The 24,011-nt window shown below is 36.0% G+C and overlaps 1 protein-coding gene across 1 annotated transcript; it reads left to right on the top strand.

Annotated features, from left to right (window-relative positions):
• Positions 1-1,821: 1,821 nt before the first annotated feature.
• cdc34b (cell division cycle 34 homolog (S. cerevisiae) b) lies at positions 1,822-17,218 on the top strand. The gene is made up of 5 exons (XM_051861279.1): positions 1,822-2,605; positions 7,903-7,989; positions 11,444-11,541; positions 13,857-13,991; positions 15,674-17,218. Exons 1-5 carry the CDS (start codon positions 2,420-2,422, stop codon positions 15,891-15,893), a joined length of 726 nt encoding a protein of 241 aa, XP_051717239.1. The 5' UTR covers positions 1,822-2,419; the 3' UTR covers positions 15,894-17,218.
• Positions 17,219-24,011: the final 6,793 nt, after the last annotated feature.

Genomic DNA, 24,011 nt, shown 5'->3' with positions numbered 1-24,011 from the left:
TTTAGATTAACGTGCCTTAGAAAAAAAACATTACTGGTGTGCGTCTTTAGACAAAACAATGGGACTGACATATTTTAAGATTCGTCAGTGCAAGTTGCTTTCAGTTAAGACAGCTCAAACATGGATTTTAGTCTGAGGATTTTAGCTTGTGAAACCGGGAAAATATTTGTTATTGCTCTATTTTGACAATGAAAATAGTTCTGAGCCACAGCAGAATGTTTGCATCTCTGAGCAACAAAGTGCTTTGTTACTGAATGAATTTGCATTTTTGAATGAATTGAGTGAGTCACTGATTCAATGACATAAAGACCGTTTCTTGCTTTGTTCATGAATGAATCAGCTGTTTAAACAAATCTGTTGAATGATTCAATGATCATTCATTAACACAGTGACTTGCCGCCACCTACTGGCGATTTTAGTTTCATTTAAATTATTATTTCATTTTTTTAATCATTTTTTAAATACATTTTGGACATTTTTAAATTTAGATATAAAAATATAACTGAACAAATATATATTATATGAGTAAATATAGGCCTAGGTAACTGAAAATATATTTGTGTTAATATATCAATATATTTTTGGTCATATTTTTTTAATATATTTAAAAGTACATCTGAAATTATGTAATTTTTTGCCATATGAGAAAGCATCCTACAATACAGTCAACAGATCATGTTACTGACAACTGTACTTGTACTATTCCCTAATGTCAAAGCACATGAATGTCAGGGATAACAGATGGTCTTTTGCAATCATCCAGTGAGTTCATGATGCCATGCTGTCCTGTTTGTATCAGATAACTAGCAGCATATCAGGTGGAGAGACATCAGAGAGAAGGTTACTTCAGTCTCTCCCACATGAAACATGCAATGATCATTGATCTAATGGACTTCATATGAGATTGGATAGATCACTGTTGTTATTTCACTAATTTTCATAAATGAACTATCATGCCTGTATGTGGCTACAGACATCAGCTGATCTTGGGTGACTTTTATCGTTACTGTCTTAGCCTTACTACCTCTGGACAAAAGCCAATCATTTGACTCATTCACTGATTACATAAAAGAGATTAATAATAAACTGACAGTAGATATAATCAGAATAAGAGTGTCATTCTGTTAACTGGATTAGATATTCCTGAACATTCACTGGTTAACTAAAGCTAAATTAACAGTATAAGATAGCTGCTGAATAACAAATATATTTTCTTTTAAAATACTGATAAAAGATGGAAAATATTTCCATCCTGTACGTGTTCTTTAGGTTTAGGATGTTTTGACTATCATATGTCTACTCATGTGATTGTATAAAACACATTTTGCACACAAAGACAGATTTAAACTATAATGTAAACTTCAGTTTCACCTATTTTTATATGTAAATGTAGTCTAATTAAAGTGCTAACACAATATTGGATTTCCAATATGTTGATATAATTCAGATCTATGATTGATTTAATGGCTAATTTAATCATGCTAAGCCCTGTTTTGATATCAGATGTTGATTTGATGATATTTTATTGCCTTTGTTTAGGATAAATGGATGATATGGAGGATTATTTGTTTGGTTTAATTGAGCATGTTGTGTACTTGTAGTCAATACATTTTGCTGGGCAATAACAGAAGACTAAAAAAGCATTTGTATAGCTAAGACTTTAAGATGTGTGAAACTAGCCCCACTCTCCCCAATACAGAAAATTAAAACGAATATAAATAAATAACACACCAGCAATTAAATTATTAGCTAATTATATAGTTAGACTAATCATTAGAGTTAGTATAAGTCAAATAACTGGAATGTTGTCTGCGAATGTAGGTCTGTTGACAGTGTAATGTGAGCCGTCAGAACAACATCACCCACAATGCACCGCGACCCCATTGGAATTGAGGAAAGACGCATCCAGGACATCGACTCATATAACTCGCCACTCTCCTACACACTTACTAGTTCACGCCAATTTCTTCTTCTCGACGGACCAGCTTGCCACTGAATTCAAGCGCAGACCTTCTTTTTGTACATCCAGACATCTGAATTTACTTACATTTAACGAAAACCTCCCATTAGAGAAGATTAGTGTTGAGTCGAAGTGGATTTTCACAGCTAGCCTTCAGCTACGAAAAAAACAACAAACCCGGAACGCGATTTGTTATTTTTTTGGCAGACAAAACTCCGCATATAAACATCCAAACAACCTTTTTTACTTTCATGGACGACGAAAAACACACTTATAATGCTTTATAGCTAATAACACATTTTATTTGATCGAAAATACTCTCTTTTTTTTTGAGGACATTGTCATTTCCTCGCTAAGCTAGCAACTCCAGACAAAGAAAGAAAAGCAGCTTTCATCGCCTCATCACATCTTGTCAACTTTTCGCCCTTTTTGAGTCCATTTGTGTAGAAATAAAGCAAAATGGCCCATCAGAGCAGTGCTCAGGTCGCCAGCTCACAGAAAGCTTTAATGCTGGAGATGAAGTCTCTACAGGAGGAACCAGTGGAGGGTTTCAAGATCACTTTAGTGGATGAAGCGGATCTCTACAACTGGGAAGTGGCGATTTTCGGACCCCCAAACACTCACTATGAAGGGGGCTATTTCAAGGTAAGGGGTTTTAGGGGGTAAATGAGCGTTATTTTTAGGAACAGATGGGTATGGTCTATATTTAGAACTGGAACCAGCTCTTGCTAACTGCATCTCTTTATGTGTCCCCATGTCTGTTTTCTTTAGACATATTTAGATATAATTGAGGTTTTTGATTGATTTAAAGCATGATTATGATCTCATGTCTTGTGTTTTCCATCAGATGTCGGTTTGATGAGATTTTGGGGTCTTTGTTGAGGATAATAGGGCTCATTTGTTTGGTTTCTTTGTTCCTCAGACTCATTGTGATTCTGATGGATGGAGGGGGAGATGATTTACATGACTTTGTGCAAACAATATTATTAATATTACTGTTAAATGTTCTTTATCATACTATTATTAATATACTTTAGGTTTGCTGTAAGCCCTTTACTGATTCTAATGATTCAATTAACCAGCTATTATAAAAATAATTTATGACAAAGTGTTAGTGATTATTTCCAATTCTGCTGAATGCAAGCGTCTATCAAAACTGATTGATTAGACTTTAAAAATGTCATATTCATGACCTTCCAAACACTTATTAGTGACCACTTTTTTAGTATTAGTTGTTGACATCACGTTTGACCTGTATTGTGTCTTTTGTTTTGTTCTTTGTGGTTATTCTTATTATGATAATTATAAAAATAGAGTAATGACAGCAAAGGATCATAAGGTCTCACCTCATTCCACCAGAGCAGATAAACCTGTTCCTTCACACCAGTCTGAATGCTTTATAATTAATGACCTTAATAATGTCAGAAGCTTTATTGAATTATTCAGCTTCATGTTAGTTCCTCTCTGAACTATAAAGGAAGGGCCTGGACTGTTGTGTAGCGATTTGAAGTAGGTCAATGACTTTTCGTGTCTTTGTTTACAGCGAAAGCACTCACACACGTACAGTGGGTTTGGCAGATACAGAAACAGTGGCGTCACTGTTCACTGATGTGTCAGGATATGAGCTTGTGTTGAAACTGAACTCTTGCCTGGCAAAGCCTGAAGGCATGGTACTCAAACCTGTAACTGCTCCCTGCTTCAGGATAAATCAGGGTGTATTTGCATGACAGAGACTTGCTTCTCTTTGTTTGAAAGGGGAAATATTTTCACCGTTTATCTGTTCACAGGAACAACAGTGTTAACAGAATGAGTATTCTGCTTGACAATTCTGATTTTTAAGATCTTGTAGTCAGCCAAGAACCTGAAACCAGTCATGCCTAACTTGTCTGGAATAGTTACACATGTTCTTTGAAAGGTCAGTTCACCCAGAAATGAATATTGTCATGTATTCACCCTCATGTTGTTCCAGTCAGTACGACTGACGTTCTTCTTTGGAAAGCAAAAGGGGAAGTGCTGACGAATGTCGTTGAGCTACTAGAAAGCACCATATAAGTCATCCTTATCACTTAGACTACCATTCAAGAGTTTAGGATCAATGAAGATTTAAAAAAAAGAAAAGAAAAGAAATTAATACTTTTATGATGCATTAAATTGATCAAAAGTGACAGAAAAGACATTTATAATGTTACAAAAGATTTCTATTTCAAATAAATGGTGTTCTTTTGAACTAGTTTCTATTCATCAAAGAATCCTGAAATTTCCACAAAAAAAAAGCAACTGTTTTCAACATTGATAATAATAAGAAATGTTTCTTGAGCAGCAAATCAGCATATTAGAATGATTTCTGAAGGACAGATATTAACTTTTTATAACCGATACTGATTATTTCCATGCTTAGCCTATGTGCCCGATAACTGATATACAGAACAGATATATATTATTTCTGTTTTTGGCCATTATAACAGCATTGAACTGAACAAAACTGCTTTAACACTTCTTTTTTTCCTATACTGTAATTTTTGCTTTACTGTTCACTAATCATGTGACACTGAAGACCGGAGTAATGATGCTGAAAATTCAGCTTTGGCATCGCAGGCATAAATTAGGCTACATTTTAAAATATATTCAAATAGAAAACCATTATTTCAAATTGTAAAATACTATTTCACAATATTACTGTTTTTACTGTTTCTGTTGAATGTAAGAGACTTCTTTCAAAAACAAAAAAAAATATTACAAACCCCAAATTTGTGTATGTTCAAAAACCATATAGTGGGTTTGTGAGAGGAATGGAAAGAAATTGTAGTTTTTCACTGAAAATCTGTCCCTCTCATTCTCGGTTATGCATATAATAATCCCATTTGGCATCATTGGTGACAAACCTAGCATGATGTGTCTTCACTTAATGTTTTTGAATGGAAGCAAATGAAATTTGAGTGCTACGGTGGAGACAAGCAATTTTAATGAATAAAGACTTACATTTTGTTCAGTTCCTCATGCAAAAACTATCACATGGCTTTAGTGACTATAAAGCCATATGGACTAAGAACTATGGTTTTTATGTTGGTATTGTCTATTTGTGGGGCTCAACAGCATCCGTCCCTATTTAATTTTTATTGTACGAGTAAGAGCAGCGAATCTTTAGATTTTAACTTCTCCTTTTGTGTTCAGTGGAAGAAAGTCATACAGGTTTGTATGGAAGCTTTTTTCCCGCCATTAAATAAAAAATAAAAAAGGTAATTGCGACTTTTTATCTTACAATTCTGACTTTTTTTCTCAGAATTGCGAGATATAAAGTCAGAAGTGTATGATAATTAGTCAACTGTGAGTTATAAATAGTCAGAATTGCGAGTTATAAAGACAGATATAAACTCGCAATTGCGTGTTATAATATCCAATTACGAGGAGGAAAAAAATGATATTTTGACTTTATAACTCGCAATTGTGAGGAAAAAAGTCAGAATTGTGAGATATAATGTCAGAATTGCGTGATTAAACTCGCAATTGCGATTTTAAAAAGTCAGAATTGTGAGAAAAAGTTGCAATTACCTTTTTTGTTTATTTAGTGGCAGACACAAGCTTCCATACGTTTGGAATAACATAGAAGTGAGTAAATGACCAAATCCTGGTTGAACTGTTCCTTTTAATATAGTGATTTAATATAATATAGTTGTCAGTACTCAGTATGTCCACTTCCAATAGTAGCAGCCTAAATTGTTTCAAGGGCAGTTTTGCCACGAGACTTGAAAATAATTAGGTCTGTATTGAATAGAGATGGAGGGCATATCTCTTGCGTAACGGATGTTTAACCTAGTTGTTTTCGTGCCAAAAAATGATTTGCCCCACTTCCTGGTTTTCCAGCTCTCTGTCCATTTGTGTGTTTTTCTCTCAGATTTTCCCTCCTGTCCATCTGCACTGTTCTCCTGCAATGTGATGCGTCTCCAATCCTATTAAGAGCAGCTGTCCTGGGCTCACCCTGAGACAGAATCCTCCAAAGCTGCTGTATATAAGAAATCTCTCTGCAGTGTACCAGCTGACAGCACTGTGATGTTGATTGTTTTGAACTTAGTGTTCGGCTGCACTGTCCAGCAGAACCGGAATGAGTTTTTTCAGAGTGGGAGAATTCTGCAGAATGGTTTTTAAAATGGTACTATAGTCTTTAGAAGCTTTCACAATAGAGCTTTTGGTGTGGACCCAAGTCCATTTAATGTCAGAGTTTGGCTGTTGTGAAAGCTGTTTTCCAGTCCAGTTTACTGTTGGAAAATGGGTCTGCAAGGGAATGCAAAGAGTTCGAAAAGGTTGGAAAAATTGTTTGTAAATAATAAATTGTAAATAATAACAGCCCTCTACAATGCGAGTAAATCACTCGCATATGCGACTAAATTTTCATGCTAGGCGACTAAGTAAGTAATATCTATCATTAGCCATTGGCTAATACATTATTAGATTTCACTGGCCAGTGTTTGAATTAGACGCTAAGTACGGTATAAGTTTAGCACAGATATATTTTCTCTCACCTTGTCTTGAACATTGACTGAGTGCTTGAAACTTATGTACTATTTCAATTCATCTCAATGGATGCGCAGAGTATTTGACGTACCTTAACCTGTAGTGTGAAGACGCACAACACGCTGCCACTTAGCTGAGAGCGATTAGTGTTTCTCTCTCACACACGCGCACACGAGAGAGAGATCGTTCATGCGCGAGAGAGTCTTACGTACCATATTTTACATACATATGGTTACATATTTTCTGTTGTATTTTCCTGTAAAAAAAAAAAAAAACCTGAGTTCATTCAGAATTATTCAGCCTTTAAGAACAAGCAGAAGCCAGTGCCGGTTTTTGTTGTAGTGGGCGGAACTAATGCGCAAACGGCAATCTTATTGGCTAGCTCTCAAATTTTCTTATTGGGCCAATATTGATAACATTTAAAAATGAACACATATCGTCCGATACCTTTATGGTGGCCGATATATTGAGCATCCCTAATTATTGTTAATTTTTTCTAACAGAAACACTGAATGACCAACAATGTCTCAAGCACCACACCACCAGTCCTAAGTTCTGTTAAAATGAGAAATATGCTTTTATTCATAATGCTTACCACATTTTAGTTCTAATTACTTCAGTTCTATAAAATAAAAAATGCTTGATTGACTAATGTAAATGTGCACTTTCATATCATATCAAATATGAATGTAAAGATGTGGCATTTTACAAAGAAAAGCTGTTTTGGTGGAATATATCTATAGTTTGGCACGTAAACTAAAAAATTTACTAGCCAATGATGATTCTTTTGCCAAGGTGTGCGTAGAGGGTGAATAATAACATAAATATATAACATTAGTGTTTTACTCTGCTCTTTAAAGAGTGGTGGGAAATCATGAGATTAATCAGTCATTTTATTCTGTTGACAGCCATAGTGTTATTTTTTTTTCTTCAGATTTATACCTATAAAACATTATATTAATGAGAGGTAGAAAGCAACTTGATAGAAACATAAATTGTTCTTATATTTTACATGTTTTTATCATTGTTTCACAGTATATGTGGAACTGAATATATAAATGCATAGCCGCTGATTCATATTTTAGGAAGAGGGTCCATCACAAAGGGATAGTCATAAATGGTGGTCTCAAAAAGTTTGAAAACCCCTGATTTGACATTATGCGTGGTTGCTTGTCTCTAAATAAATTGCCTTCGGAAAGCAGCTTGCATTTTTCACATATCTTGTGACGCATCCGTTGCAGACAAATGTGAATACAATGTGAAAAGGGACCAGCGGGTGAGGGGGTTGGAAGACCAAACAATTGAAAAAAGAGTAAAAACAGCCTTATTGGCTGAGATCATATTCAATTTAGCCATAATACTTAATAAACAAATATGCATGGAACAAAGTTTGTCCTGATTGTCCTGACGTTTGTTTTTGACTTGTTTTGCAGGCTCGCATTAAGTTCCCAATCGATTACCCCTACTCCCCACCCACGTTCAGATTCCTCACCAAGATGTGGCACCCCAACATCTATGAGGTAAGAGGATTGTTTCAGCCCTCACACTGTGTACTGTGGCATGTGGCTTGTCCGTTGTGCTTCCTCATTTCTTTCTCAGTTAAGCCCTGGATTAATGCACCAGGCAAACATGAACCTTTGTATCTTGGCTATTGCCACTGAACAGTTAGGAACGGATATGAAAAGCAACACATTTTTTGAACTCTTGATGCAGTTGAATATAAATGGCTGCAATGTGTTAAATAGGAAAATAAGGTAAGCACATTATTTGAAATCTTAGAAATGAGGAAGAACTGTAACTCTCACCAGCAAGCACCAACAGGTGTGGCTTACCGACCTGCAGTTCAGACCTATTTGTGATCTGGAAAACATTCAGTCAAATGTTGTGTAGGTTTGAAATTATAAGCATAACAATGTCAAAAGCCACTTTACAGGTGTCAATTTTTCCTTACCCTTCTGCATTTTTCCATTCAGTAAACGCATGTAGCAATAAAGTTTGTTGTCCAAAAAGTATCAAAAATTGGTTCATACTAATGCACCATATTCTGAAAGTAATTTAAAAAATGGCAAAGCACTGTTATTATTAATTTAGGTATGTTCTTATTTGAGGTTCACTGGGTTAATAACACTCCTATAATTATAATTACATTATAATATTTATAAATACCTAATATTTAAACATTTTATAACATACAATTTTTCAAATATTACAATTGTCCCCATAACTAACATTGTGTATTAAATTCAATCTTGCATCATATTTTAATTAATGAAACTGGAGAAAAACAATTCACTACACGTAACAAGAGACAGCATTAAATTACCTCATGTCTCAAAGCACATAACATTACAAAGCAGTCAGGTGGTTGTACCTGCTGCAGATTCATTTCGGCATTGGTAGAGTTGACGTAGAAATGCAAAAATCTGTGTCTGAGAACGTGAACAGCACCTGGTAGAACGTCACAGTTTGCCATCTTGTAATTACGGTTATGACATGGCGTGAAAGCTCCTTGTTTTGGTTCAAGAGGAACTGTAAAAGGCGGCTGCTGTTTGTTTGTGGCTCTCGGTGACTGTCTGTCTGTAACTCTGCATAGCCTTACAGACCGCACTGATGACATGTGATGTCTGCGCGAGCAGGTGCTCGGAGGTATGGAAATGCATATGTTGACAGGCCGGTAGGACATCCTATCATTGCATTCGGATGAACATTTTTTTGGTCCTGAGACTTCCATAGAAGGTGTGTGTACCTTTTTTTTTTTTTTTTTTTTTTTTTTATAAATTTAGACCACTTCTATTGTTGATTGCTATCAGGATGTGAAGAGTTTCAACCAGTATAACACCAGTAGTAAATGAAAAAACATTGCGTACCCTACCTTGCGTACCCTACCTTTTAAGAAGGCATCTGACCATAGCGATGTGGATATGTTTGCATCAGTGTGCAATTCACCGGCATCAATTTTTGACAAGCTGTTCACACATTGGCAACAAAAAAAGTGATTAATATGTGAAAATTCTTACTTATTGCCCCTTTAAACATGGCTCATTGTATAATGTGTAATGTACTTTTTTTTTTTTTTTTTTTTTTTTAGTATTATATTAATGCTATTATAATTTTTAAATAACCTTTTATTTTTTTATATTTCTAGTTTTATTTTTTTACTTTAGTTTTAAGTGTTAGTAATTTTTAAATATTTCTCTTTAGCTTTAATTTTTTTTAATTTCTGTTTTAGTTGCAGTAATTTTAGGTCTGGTTTCACAGACAGGGCTTAGATTAAGCCAGGATTAGACCTTAGTCAATTATCACATTTAAGTTGCTTTTATAACCGTGCCTTATAAACAAACATTACTGGTGTGCATCTTGAGACAAAACAGTGACAGTGACATGTTTTAAGATATGTAAGTGCAAGTTGCTTTCAGTTAAAACAGATCAAACATGCATTTTAGTCTGGGACTAGCTTAAAGGATTAGTTCACTTTCAAATGAAAATTACCCCAAGCTTTACTCATCCAAGGTGTATATGACTTTCTTGTTTCTGACGAAGACAATCTGAGAAATATTAATAAATATCCTGACGCATCCAAGCTTTATAATGGCAGCAATGCGCTACCAAAAGAGTATGAGCTGAAGAAAGTGTCTCCATCCACATCCATCCATCATAAACAAATTCCACGTGGCTGTGGAGGGTTAATAAAGGCTTTCTGAAGCAAAGCGATGCGTTTGTGTGGAAAAAAAAAAAAAAAAAAAAAACAGACTGCCTTCCATATTCTAATTACAGAAAAAACGGAACTAGCATTGTGTCAGTTTCGTAAGTTGGATAGGGAAGGTGTAGGACGTACAGTGTAAGCTTTTTGAAGAATACGGAAGGCGGTCTGGCGGAAGCTAGATATATTAGTTCATAACTAGTTAAATATGGATTTTTTTTGTTTTTACACAAACGCATCACTTCACTTCAGAAGGCCTTTATTAACCCCCTTGAGCGTGGAATATGGTTATGATGGATGGATGTGGTTGGAGACATTTTCTTCAGCTCATACTTGTTTGGTAGCGTGTTAATGCCATTATAAAGCTCAGATGCGTCAGGACATTTATTAATATTTCTCAGGTTGTCTTCATCAGAAACAAGAAAGTCATATACACCTAGGATGGCTTGAAGGTGAGTAAAGCTTGGGGTAATTTTCATTTGCAAGTGAAATAATCTTTAAGCCTGTTCTGTGAAACCAGGAGTTAGTATTTCAACTTAAACTTACAAAAGAAACAAAAAAATACCTTGGCAACTAACTTAAAATATGTTTTTAATATAATTTATTTTATTTCGGCTTTCAGTTAACAGAATTTGTTTTTAGTAGTTTTATTTTGAATTAATATGGATAACTTACTGCTGTTTTTAGTTTGTTTTTAACTGAAGTGTTACATAATGTGAAGCAGCTGTTTTTGGTGCCAGATGGATCTTTAATTTGTTAATTTTTTTTTTTTTGGTTTGAGTTCACTAAGTCTTATATTAAAAAAAAAAAAAAAAAAAAAGAGAGAAATAAACAAGAAAGATGAGGTACATTTTGACTAGATTGTTGGATAATTATTAAAAACTGCATGAATACATGGTAATGCATTTATATAAAAAAAAAATGTTTGGTGGAATTTACAGGAAGTTTAACTATATTGTGACATACCATTACCGTGATATAAAATTACTCTGATTTTTGAAGATTGTGGCCATGCGGCCTACCCCATGCACCAGTATATTTCCATGTATTGGATATTTATTCAGTGCATGCACAAGGCTTTTCAGAGTTCTGCAGAGGCCGTCCTTCAGTTTTGACAGGTTGTTTCTCCTTATCTCCCTTTTCACACGTCTCGCTCTGACTCGGAGTACTCACAGCAGTGGTGTGAGGGCGAGGGGTTCACTGAGATGCTTGTTTTGCTTCATGAAAGCATAATGATTATGTGATTGATTGAAACTTTGTGCGTGTTTTCCCAGAACGGGGACGTGTGTATCTCCATTCTGCATCCTCCAGTAGATGATCCACAGAGCGGAGAGCTTCCCTCAGAGAGGTGGAACCCCACACAGAATGTCAGGTATGGAGTCAGACTTGTTTGATTATCAGCATTAAAGTTTGGTCCACTTTGCAGCTTATTCTGGCCATTTTCCACAAAGAAATGTTTTTTTTTTTTTAATACATTGTGTGCTGTGCAAATGAATTTCCCTTCAGGGGTCTACAGGTTAGATCTTCAGCAGTTGCTGTCACAAAGAGTGGTCATGTATTTTCTCCACTAAGAGAATTATAGGAAGAGTGACCAGGCTGGTTTTGTGTTCATGAGTTTCCTGTTGCTTCCCTTATGGAAAGCATCTCGGTGGAGATCTGTGTATTTGTGTGTTTCCTCCCTCGAGTCTGATCTCTATTCTAGTTAGTCTTGTGTTTTGTTTCACTGGGCTTTGTGCTTCAGTGGAAAAGCTAGTGTCTTCCAGGAAGCTCATGTTAATCATTTGTGTTGTTGTAGAACACCTGTCGCTGTACACAGAGAGACGGCATATTTTGACCCCACACTGAATGTTGCATTGTTTACATTGTCAAAACCTACAGTGTTCCCCGCTCAGATTTAGCTTGTGGTTTTTAGTGACTTATTTTGTTTGAGTATAAAACAAATTTGAAAATATCTGATAATGCATGTCAGATTAGATCTGTGCATTAAGTCTTAAAGTATAAATGCAAACTAATACTCCTACTTGTTCTATGTAATGTTTTTGTTCTTCATGTGTTTCTTTGTTTTTCAAATAACTCGCTTTGTTGTTGCAACAACCACAACGATGTAGGAAGATTGCACTTCGTGTATAATTTTCATGATTTTCGTGCTTCATGTTTTTATATTGGTACCTGTAAGTAAATATGATTTTAAATGTTTTTTTTTGTGTTCATTTAAAAAGCAGTAAGTGGTCACTATGTCTAGATTCTCATCTTTTTTTTAACTAGTGTTGATATTACAGTGGACAATTTGTATGTACTTTTGTAACAGTAGTTCTATCCAGATCATTTCTTTTTCATGGGATCATGTTTTCCAGATCAAGTTTTTAAAATTTTCAAAAGGAAATGACCAAAAAAAAAAAAAAAAAATGTATTGAATATCGTCAAAATTTGGGGAATTATCAAAATATATTTTTTTTATTTTTTTTTTATCACCCAGTCCTACTAATGTGCCGAACTAATTTATTTTATTTGTTTGACATATTAATTATACCACATGTATATATCAACTAATTTTGTATCATAACGCTAGTAAATAATTATAACATTAATAATAACAATAATAATAGTAATAATATTTATTATTGTTGTTATTTATGCTATTATGAATTTATTTATTTTGGCCTACATCTAATTGCTAACTTTAGAACACTTTACTCATTTGACAGTGAATGGCTATAAGAGTGATTACACAAACAGTACTTAAAGGCACAATATGTAATTTTAACCGCTAGAGGTCGCTTATTCAAAACAAAGGCATAGCTTGATGACGTCTTGCATGAGCGTGTGAATCATGGGCGTCGTTGTCTTCAGCTCCACAGCTGATGGAAAGGAATCTGACAGACTCGGGCAGATATCATGTTCATGGGTGAGCTAATGTATTAAAGTTTTACTATCCTTATGGTGGTATGAAGCAGGGTGTGTCGAGAGCCGTGAGAGCAGGACAAGGCAGCTGGAGCGAATGCTAATGATAGACACCAGCGATGCACACCGATCTCGAGTTCAGTGGAGCTTTTATGCTTATGCTGCAGTCGGCCTCTTCCGCTCTTTTCGTTGCGTATGTGGGGTAACGCAGCACTGTTTTACACTGTTAAAACAATCATACTAAATACAGTGTGTTGAAAGTTATGTTATAACGTTACTCTGTGTGTTCGCTCGGTGTCTGCTATGAGAGACTTGTTGCACTTTGCAGTAATCTAGGTCGATATTAGTAAATCTGAAAATCGAAGGTAGCGCGCATATGATGCCATTGACAGGCGATGCAATGACAAGGTCCATGTCCTGGTTAAAATAGCTGATTTCTCTGGATTTAAACATTGTTGGAAACTTTCAGGATAATGTACGTACACAAGTCAACAAAATATATAACATTGTTCTAGTGGTTTTTGGATATTTTAATCAAAAAATCTTACATATTGTGCAATTATGTTACTTTACGTTGTTTCATTACCAACTTGGTAACTAAAGTTACTCTGTATCCCAACTGCAAATGTGAGGTCACTGGAGTAGCTGTAAGCAGTACATAAAGACTGATCCTCTTGGGTAAAATCTCCTCACATCTTTAGGAGAATGCAGCACAAAGAAGCTCTGGGACAGATGAGCTTAAAGGTAATGACATTATAACATTGAGTGTCTGTTTGTGTGTTTCAGAACTATACTGTTGAGTGTCATCTCTCTGCTGAACGAACCCAACACGTTTTCTCCGGCCAATGTGGACGCTTCTGTCATGTACCGCAAATGGAGAGACAGTAAAGGAAAAGACCGGGAATACGCAGAGATCATTAGGTAACAAGTGGCCTCTTTAAGTGTGTGTTCAGCTGTGTTTAATGATTATTTGTTTAATGCTTGTTACATTTTGATGGCTCTATTAGAAGGCATGGTGCTGAACAACACTTTAGCTAATGGAAAACCCTTCTATAAAGATTTTGATTTATTTTCTGGATCAGCGGTGCCCTCCTGTGGTTGAATGAGTCACTGAAACATGAGAGACTGTTTATCTCCTCTTGGCAAGCTCTATTGCATGTTGCAATTCATATTTTCAACCATCTGAGTTGGGACATTTGACTTGCATCAGATTTCATCCTTCAGGACATCAGTTGTTTATTTCTCTGCCTTGGCTTCTTAAAACCTCAGGGCAAAAACTCAAATAGAGAACTAATATGACATAAAATGTCAAGATGTCCCACTGCCTAAGACAGATGAGCCTGAACGAAATAGAAAGAGAAGCTACATGGTTAATATTTCAGCTGTATAAAAATGAAGCTAAAAAGAACATTTTGAGCCTAATTAAAGGTGATTAAAAAATTAAGGGTGACCTATTATGCAAAATTCACTTTTATATTGTTTTTGAACATAATTATGTGTCTGCAGTGTGTGTACACAACCACCTTATTGTGGTAAAAATCCATCCACTCCATTTGTTATTTTCCCCATAAAATGAGCCGTTCAGGAACCCCGCCCACGACTGGTGATGGAATCTGCCCTATTAGCTTGCTTCTCCGCTGAGCGAGCTCTAGAGCTTTTTAACCCCAGAATATTTAACAGCAGCATTCAAGTAAGAAAAGTATTCTTATTAAAGCTACTAAAGTTATTCAGTCAAGAGCAGTGAGTAATTTTCTGTTTTTTTTGTTGTTTGATTCATATTAACAGCGTATACGGCAGATATACAGCAGTAGGAACTGTATATTAAGCTGCTGTCACATTAATACACAGATATGAGATATCTAATATACACATGCGATTTATTTCCCTGCTGTTTACGTTCACATACATAACCGACTGTGTTTATGTGATTTTTGTGTGTTTTTGACATAACTTTGTGTGTATTTCACAGTTTAAGCGCAATAAGACGCAAAAGAGAAATTAGTTTAATACTCGCACAACGCGTCGTCTGACAGCCAGCTTTCTGTGTGCGTGCTTCAGATCTGTGCACTTAGAAAACCATCAGAAGTTTAAACTGATATGGCTTTAAAATGCATGCAAATGATAAACTTTTATGATGAGAAGAACTGCAATGTCACGTGAGCGTGAGATTATAATAAAAACCAAATAGATGCTTTGTTCTGAGGTACAAGCTGTAAAGCCTCTGCCCTCTTCTGGATAGGGGCGGGTAGCAGCAGCTCATTTGCATTTAAAGATACATGCACGAAAACAGAATGTTTGCGCTTCCATTTAAAAATGGGCATTTACAGCATGGTGTAATAATCTGTGGGGTATTTTGAGCTGAAACTTCAGACACATTCTGGGGACACCTGAGACTCATATTACGTCTTGTAAAAAGGGGCATAATAGGTCCCCTTTAATGTCTGCAGCATGCTGTCGATTACCACAAACCATAATATCAAATGTGAAAACATGTTTATGGTAATGTACTTAAAATTAAAGTCTAGCCTAAAGGTTTGTAAACACAAATGTGAAGCCAAATATTCCTTCAAATCCATTTCATGAGGTGTTTGTGTCTGTTACAGAAAACAAGTTCTGGCCACTAAAGCAGAGGCAGAACGAGATGGAGTGAAAGTTCCCACCACCCTGGCAGAGTACTGCGTGCGCACACGTGCCCCCGCACTGGACGAGGGGTCCGACCTGTTATACGATGATTACTATGATGACGAGGACTTGGAGGATGAGGATGACGATGACGAGGACTGTTGCTATGACGAGGACGACTCAGGAAACGAGGAATCATGACGACATTCCCATTCCCACCTTCATCCTCGTCTTCATCAGCATCAGCCCGAGAGTTGAAGCATCAAGGCATGCGCTCTGCATTTAAACTCAGATGGCCATTTTTTTTTTTCCTTAAAGGACTAAAATGAGTTTTTTTTTTTTTTTTTTTCTTTCTTCAAGTAAGCATTATGTTGTTTTCCCTCCGTGTCATAATTGTGCTGGCCTTCAGGCTTTTCTCCAAGCTACTCTTTTATTATTTATTTGCTTTGCGCTTTTTTAGACAGCTCTGTGAAAGTGTCTTCAACAAGGAAGAACTAAACAAAGGAGCGTGACTGAATTAAGGTTTGAGTGAGTGATTATTTGAATGAGGCTTTGCGCTGAATAATGCTTATTACGTCACTGTTCTTTTGACTTTCTTAGAGCTGATCACTTTGATCACCCACGCTCACTTTTTTTGGCCTTCAAGCACATCTGAGCAATAAAACGCTATGAGTTTGGGGTCAAGGTTTGAGTTTTCTGTTTTTATTCCCCCTCCATTTGAGTAGAAATTACATTGAGAAGCCCTAAGCAAAAAAATAAATAAATTGAAGGATGATGCACATTAGAACTGTTTTGCAAATATAACAAAAAAAAATTATGGCCTAAATTCTATTTAAACTCTGCTTAAACTCTCCACACATTATTTAACTTATAGTGTCACTTTAAATTATTGAAATAATGTATATTTCTTCATTCCAAGATATAGGAGCTTATCAGAAAATCAATTTAATCGGGTAGGTTGGCGAGTGGATGTTGTCTTTTCTGTTGAGCTGAGTTTTTAATGTTTTTTTAAGCAATGCTGATATTCCTGTGTTGTCCTCTTAAGTGAATCTTATTTAATCAGTTGTGGGGTTTTTGTTTGTTTTTTGGTGTGGTTTTATTTGGGATGTAAGATGACCCTTGGACTATTGGATGATTTTTTTTTTGTGCCGTTTCTTTTGCATTATCGCTCCGTGAAATGACGCCACATCCTGTGTTGTGATACCACAATTTGAAACGTTCCTTTACGCTGCCTGGAGGCCGGTGAGTGCTGGCATCCGTCTCACTGATTTGAATTTTAGCTCATACCGACTGACTGACTCTCAGGATGAACCAATCTGGAAAAAGGAAAATCCTACCAACAACAAAGTATTTTTTCACACCTGCAAATCATCCATTTTTTTCGATATTGTTTTGAGGACAATTTACAACCGTATCCCAAGAGGCTGAGATGCACACGAGGAGCTGATTTGTCATTTTATTGACCTCTATGTATTTTTACAATTTGTTGGCCTATTTAAAACTGAATAAAGATCTTTATTAGAATATTTTTCTGTTTATTTTCCTAATTACTGTTACATTGTGTGACATGTATTTTATATATGTGTGTCTGTTCCTGTGTTTTGTGCATTTGGAGTTTTACATAATTTTCTGTCCGTTTTCTGTGAAGATCCCGGACGAGCCCCCAAATCGTTACGCTCTTAGGGTATGGTTACTCGACAACGATGTACAAAAAACAAAAAAAGGTTTTCCTTTGCATTTTTCGCATACAGATGACACCATTGTTAAAACGATTCCCCGTTCATACAGATCTGCGAAAACGACCAAAAAAGCTGTATTGCTTATGCCAGGCCAGTAGTTGGCGGTCACTTTGTAAAGGAAAAACTACTTGCCTATAGACTGAACACGTCATACACATGTGCTTGATGTCACTGTTTTCACAAATTCGTGTTTTTGTAGACGATAAATGTATCGTTTTCAAAAATGTGCACTTTGAATCCTGTTTTCAAAAGTTTGCGTTTTCAGACACCCAAAACACCATTGTTGTGTAAACGAACAGCCAAAACACACAAAGTTTTCCATTTTTAGTTGAAAACCCTGTAGGGTAAATGGCCCCTCACTTACAATCTAGGGGTATGTTAGGAATGAACAATAACCTTGATGAACCTTGATGTTCCTGTCTCCAGTCCAGACCCCAAGTTTTTTTTTTTTTTTTTTTTTCTCTCAATAATGACAGCCTTTTATTAGTCTTTTATTTAACAAGAAAAAGAAAGGAAAAAATGGTGTAGGATTTACTTTGAAACTATTTTCACTCAGAAATTGCTTGTAAATTTCACAGTTACAAAGAAATGGCAAGTTACACACTGAATTAAACATGAAATTTTGAAGTAGAAAGACTGAAATGGTACTTTCTTGAAAAATGTACTCCAGTAATCTGTTTTATTTACTACAGCAAGCAAATCTAGTCAATATTTATAGACTAAACTTTTTTTGCAGAACTGTTCTCAGGGGTTTCACTTAATAAAAAATGAAACATGAAAGCAGAACTTAATTAGAAATGTGACTTTTGATTTTCATCACAGACTTTGGTATCTTGGCAAATATCTGTCTGTCTGTAAGTAGATATGACAGAGTTAGATTTTAATGCACTGCTGAATAAGGCATTGGTTACCAGATAAGACATTGGGCACAGCTGGAGAGGGTCTCCAGGCATTCCAAAGTGCAGTTGCTCTGACTCTGTTGCCATGACAACCCTCCAACTGGCATTCAAGGTTTGCCTGGAAACATTTTGCTCGAGGCTTGTTCAGACAAACTGAACTCGCAGGGTACACAATGAACATTCTGAGATGCAGTGGATTCTGAGGGTGCCTGTGAGATGCAGTTTATAGAGCAAAGGTTGAGTGTAATCAGGTTGAGAGTGTTTGCACACATCAACTGTGAACTGGTGACTTTACATGGCTGTGTGTTTAGTATATAATATTGGTAAATTATGGAGAAGAATCACTTAAAGGGATGGTTCACCAAAAAATGAAAATTGTTATTTATTCACTCTCAAGTTGTTCCAAACCAGTATGAGTTTCTTGCTGAACACAAAAGATATTTTGAAGAATATGGGTAACCAAACAGTTGATGGACCCCATTGACTTCCATAGTATTTTTTCCCATACTATGGAAGTCAATGGGGCCCTGGGCCTGTTTGGTTACCCATTTTCTTCAAAATATCTTCTTTTGTGTTCAGCTGCCTTGGTGAGCATAAAAGACTTCTTTCAAATATATATATATATATATATATATTATATATATATATAGGTAGTGTAAATGTACAAGTAACAAGTTACTATAATCATTTAACAAGAAAAAGATCTTTGTTGGACTTGAAATGGCTTCATCCTCTTAATTACCATTCAGATAAATACACTTCTACAATCAATCACATGGCAAACAAAAACTTTAAGCTGCTTAGAGGTAGAACAAAACATCTCCACATCTAGAGTCTGCCAGCTCAGTGCCCTGCTGCAAAAACAGCTAAAACCATCCTAAGCCGGATGGCTGGTCTCCCAGCCTGGCCAAGGCTAGCTAAGACCAGCCTAACTAAAGAAGTGGCCAAAACCCTTCCAGAACCAGCTTGCTAAACCAGCTATGACCAGGCTAGAACACCAGCTAAGATCAGCCAACCAGCTTAAGCTGATTTGAGCTTTTTTTTTTCTCCAGCAGGGCATGCCTCTCTAAAAGTCTCTACATTCATTTCATTTCTGCTTGGGTGACAGCAGTGAAGAGCCCACGCACACACTCTGGCCTTGCGCTAACAGATTTGTCCTCCATTAAGACATACAGAGCGTCTCTCTGTGCTTGATAGGGATTCTCTCAGGGAGCACAGAGCTACCTTGTGTCTGCATATGGGTGCGCACAAGTGCCAGTGGATCGCTGGCTAGCTGCCCGAACGTACTGGAGAAAGTCCCACAGGCCAGCAGGAGGCTGGGGTTAGCAGTGTGTCTTAGCGTAGTAAAAGACTCTGGTTTTTTAAGGCTCTGGTTAAGGGGTTGTTCAGAATGGCATACTGCCATACTACTCCTATTTTAGTGTTTTTTTCTAAGGCAAACATCACTATACTATGAATTTGAATCCCTAACCACAAGTATTTAGCTTTTAGCATGTAGCTTATCCATCACTGTTTGTGATATAGACAAGAATGACACCTCAATTCTTTTGATTTATTACAGAGAAGTGCACTATTACTTAGACTCCCCCTGTGGTGAAAATCAAGTTTTTAATGTTTTTTATATGTCTATGTGGTCTTTTTAATATGCTTTAATATAAACCATGTGCAAATTCATAAGTCAACACCATTGCTGAGTATTTTTTATTTAATTTTTTATTTTATTTAACGTGCCGGCGGGTTTTAGCATATCATTAACTATGACCGCTCTAAAGCAGGAGAGTCTCAAGAATATATCCCGGTATATTTTTCTGTTGATATAAAAATCGAGTAGATTTAGCAATATAGTGGGTGTATGATGTATATGACGATGTTATGATGAATATGTCTTTCTCCACTTACATTCTGAGGTGTTCAAAGTGTTTGTAAGGATACTGATTGATAGAAGGCAGCTGTCTGACTCGTGAACGGGAACATGGTTTGTGTAACATTAGCAACGCATTATTAGCTGTTTGATAACGTAGTCAAGCAAAAGGCTAATCATATTCATTACCGTTATGTTTCCGACATTGTAAAAAGCGATGCATTGTGCAGCGTTTACCTCAGTAAGTTGACCGACTGGATCTCTCGTATGAGTGAGTGGAGGCGGGACTATTAGCATATTCATTAGTTACATTCAAGCTATTTTAAGGCCTAAAGAATTTTGTTTTCACAGGAAATTTTTTTTTAAATGTGTCATTTTGGTGATCAAAGATTAGTTTTAAGAGATAAAGTTATTGACTAATGGACTTTAAGTGATTAGACTTACATATTTTCCCTGATGGATGATAACAGAAATTTTCAGTGGCAATATGAAAGTAAAGTATAATGTGCACAGTATGTAAATTGCTACCCAGAATTACCCAGACAACCTACTAGATTTGTCAAAATGCGTAGTATACACACTGGCTGCATCTAAAATTCTGCCGCATAGTTCTCTACTATATAGTAGGCGAAAAACAGTGTGTGACAAAAGAAGTATGTCCGAGTTCACAGTACTCAAAAATGAGTAGGCAAAAAGTACCCGGTTGACCTACTATTTCTGGTGAGATTCTGAAGTGAGCATACGATGGACACTTTACTCTCCCATGAGGCCACGGGAGAAGCTTTGTGAATGGCAGTGAAGCCACACAATGGATGCTGGTAGGTCACATGACAGTGATGTCATGGAGAATGCAGTACGTCCGGATTAAATTAATTCTACACACATTCATACACTATAAAAAAAATACTTATTATTATTATTATTATTTGAAATAACCTACTCAAGAGCACATGCGATTTCGGACACAGCCATAGTGTGGAATAGTGCATACCATAGTGAATTGTGCCTGACCTGACCTTCCATTTTCTATGACTGAATTCAGAATAACCGTTCAAAAGATTTCCATTCTACATGCTGTTCTTTTGAACTTTCTATTCATCAAAGAAAGTATCATGGTTTCCACAAAAATATTAATTGTTTTCAGCATTGATAAGAAATGTTTCTTGAGCAGCAAATCAGCATATTAGAATGATTTCTGAAGGATCATGTGACACTGAAGACTGGAGTAATGATGCTGTAAATTCAGCTTTGCATCACAGGAATAAATTACATTTTAAAACATGTTCACTGTGTTTTGTTCCTGTTTTGCCTGCCTGAGTTTCTAGTTAGTTTCCTTGGTTGCTAATTAGTTCCACACACCTTTATTATCCTTGTCAGTATTTAAGCCCTCAGTTCTTTCAGTTCCCTTGTCCTGTATCGCCTAATTTTAACATGGTTGTGTTTACTTTTTCTCCAGTGGTCTCCTCTGAGTTTTCCGTTGTGGACTTAATAAAGACTGTTTTGGTTATTTATGTCCTTCGTCATGCACATTACTACAGCCAAACCTGACAGTTATAAGATTTTAATACAAAATTTGAATACAAATGCAAAATAGCCATTTTTAAAATATCCTTTTTTAATAGTAGGCAGAATATAATATTGCACAGTATGCAGTATGTTGCATATTATATCATTAACAACAATTAAAGCCAGACAGCAATTTATAGGCTCACTGCATTATTTGCAATCCCACGGAGAGCATTTGATGACACTTAAGTAGTTTTTAATGTGATATTTGTGATGGTTGAGGAGCACCACGGTTTATGACAATGAATGATAAACTGCTACCTATAAATCAATCATCCACATCGAGAGCTTCTCTTCAAGTGGTCGTAACTGTTAATATCTGAGACACAATCGTATATTCCTTTATGATTTAGTGACAGAGCATTACAGAGGCGTATTACTTTACAGCAAATCAATAAGGTACCCGGCAGTGATATTAAAGTACAGTCCAATGGAGTCGATTACAAATGAAACAACCCAAAGATAAAATGCCAAGCCAATTCCATTACATGATATTTATTTATAGGTATAATGGCATAAAATACCGCGGGCTTCTTGTGTGTTTTTGCGCATGTAAGTTACCTCATAAACGGCAAGATCGATGGCAGTATATGAAATATGAAATAAAGCCCAGGATGATGGAGATGTAGGCAGTATCATGCATTGCCTAGGTTGGTGGTCTTTGTTGATATTCTGGCTGGTTTTAGAGTGTTTTGGGGCACTTTTCAGCTGGTTAAACTTGATACTGATTCTACCCGTCATGCGTAGCAGCGACTGAAAGATTCTACTATGTAGTTTTACAAATAAATAATATTTTTTTAACTTGATATTAAATATGCATATAATGTAGTTATTTTACTCAATTTTGAATTGTTATTTTGTAAATAAATTAATAACTAACGTCTACCCCAATCTCATGCGTAAGTTGTCACGTGATGAATCTGTATTTTGGCGGATAACAGCCCAACAGATGTCTGTTTAAAGCAAAGGGTGAATAATTTTTCACTCCTTTATTTGCTTAATAAAAGCCTACTTTAAAATATCGTGTTTATAGTGCATTTTCAACGTGTTTATTGCTAAGTCACTTTAATATTACTTTATATGGAGTTACACGGAGTGTGAATATGTAGGTATACTATAGAATGTGATTAAAATGGTGACTGACCAAAGCGACTGGCTCGGTCTGTTTCCCTCAAGCTCAGTTGTCCAGCTACGCCCATGAATAATGTAGCTCAACTTTAATGGTAGGCCTTCAAGAGTGACGTTTCGCCAAAGCCAGCAAATGCATTTTCATATGCATATAGTGCATAATGTCCAGCTGTCTATGGTTATTCTTTGCTAGAGCCATTTATGTTCACACACTTATTCAGAATCCCATTTGTTCAAAGCCTTACATTTCATGGTAGATGCAATTTTTAACATTCTGATGTTGTTTTCCTTCCACAGTGACACCTGTTTTATCTGGAAGAATGGACCTGAAAGAAACCCAATCACAGCAACACAACCGAATTACTCACAGCACAATGCATTAAATCTCACAAAACTATTGAGTAATAGCCTATATTTTATAACATATGATATTCTCTTAGGATCACTTTAGATTAGATTAACAGTTAAAAAAGAAACAGACTACATTTGCTTCTAGGTTTAAAAAAGTCTAAATATTGAGAAATGCTAATTACGTACACACTTGCTTAAAAGGTTTGGTAACACATTACTTAAAACAATCATGTATGTTATAATGCATAATAGGTGTGTTCAATGAATAGATAAACGTATAATAATGTATTATAACTGTGGTTACAATTATGCAGTGCGTTATCAGGTGCATTACAAGGCTTAATTAATGCATTAGAAATACTTTTATAATGCATTAAAGGCTTTAATAAAGTGTTATTCCTGTCCTGGATACTGGTCCTGCCGTTGCTCCGGCACCAGCTGCTTCCACCAGATCCCCAAGGTCTTCTCCTCCTCCTCCTCCGTGTACCCGTTGGGAATGGTAAGCCTGTCGCCAAAATCCAGCACCTGCCACAAATGCAAAAAAACGACCATGTTCACATCAGAAGTGCTATTTACAAAAGCATCAGAGCCTGTTAAATTGTGTATTTATAGACAAAATTGTGTTTTCATTGTCTGATGATCTCTTCCAGGTCAGTGTCAGTTAAACTGTACCTCCAGTCCATTGTCATCAATGCTTGAAGAAGACACCAGGAATCCAGAGGGGTAATTTAACACAAACACATTCTTTTCATATTGTAGAACGAAAATAGACTGA

Source organism: Ctenopharyngodon idella, chromosome 2 (assembly GCF_019924925.1).
Source record: "Ctenopharyngodon idella isolate HZGC_01 chromosome 2, HZGC01, whole genome shotgun sequence".
Lineage (NCBI taxonomy): Eukaryota > Metazoa > Chordata > Actinopteri > Cypriniformes > Xenocyprididae > Ctenopharyngodon > Ctenopharyngodon idella.
This window is presented reverse-complemented; position numbering and strand designations above follow the sequence as displayed.

Bases quoted from the DNA above. Each gene is read 5' to 3' on its own strand.
- cdc34b (XM_051861279.1), top strand. From the start codon at position 2,420: ATGGCCCATCAGAGCAGTGCTCAGGTCGCCAGCTCACAGAAAGCTTTA. The intron at 2,606-7,902 runs GTAAGGGGTTTT...CTTGTTTTGCAG, and splicing joins ATGAAGGGGGCTATTTCAAG to GCTCGCATTAAGTTCCCAAT. The intron at 7,990-11,443 runs GTAAGAGGATTG...GTGTTTTCCCAG, and splicing joins GGCACCCCAACATCTATGAG to AACGGGGACGTGTGTATCTC.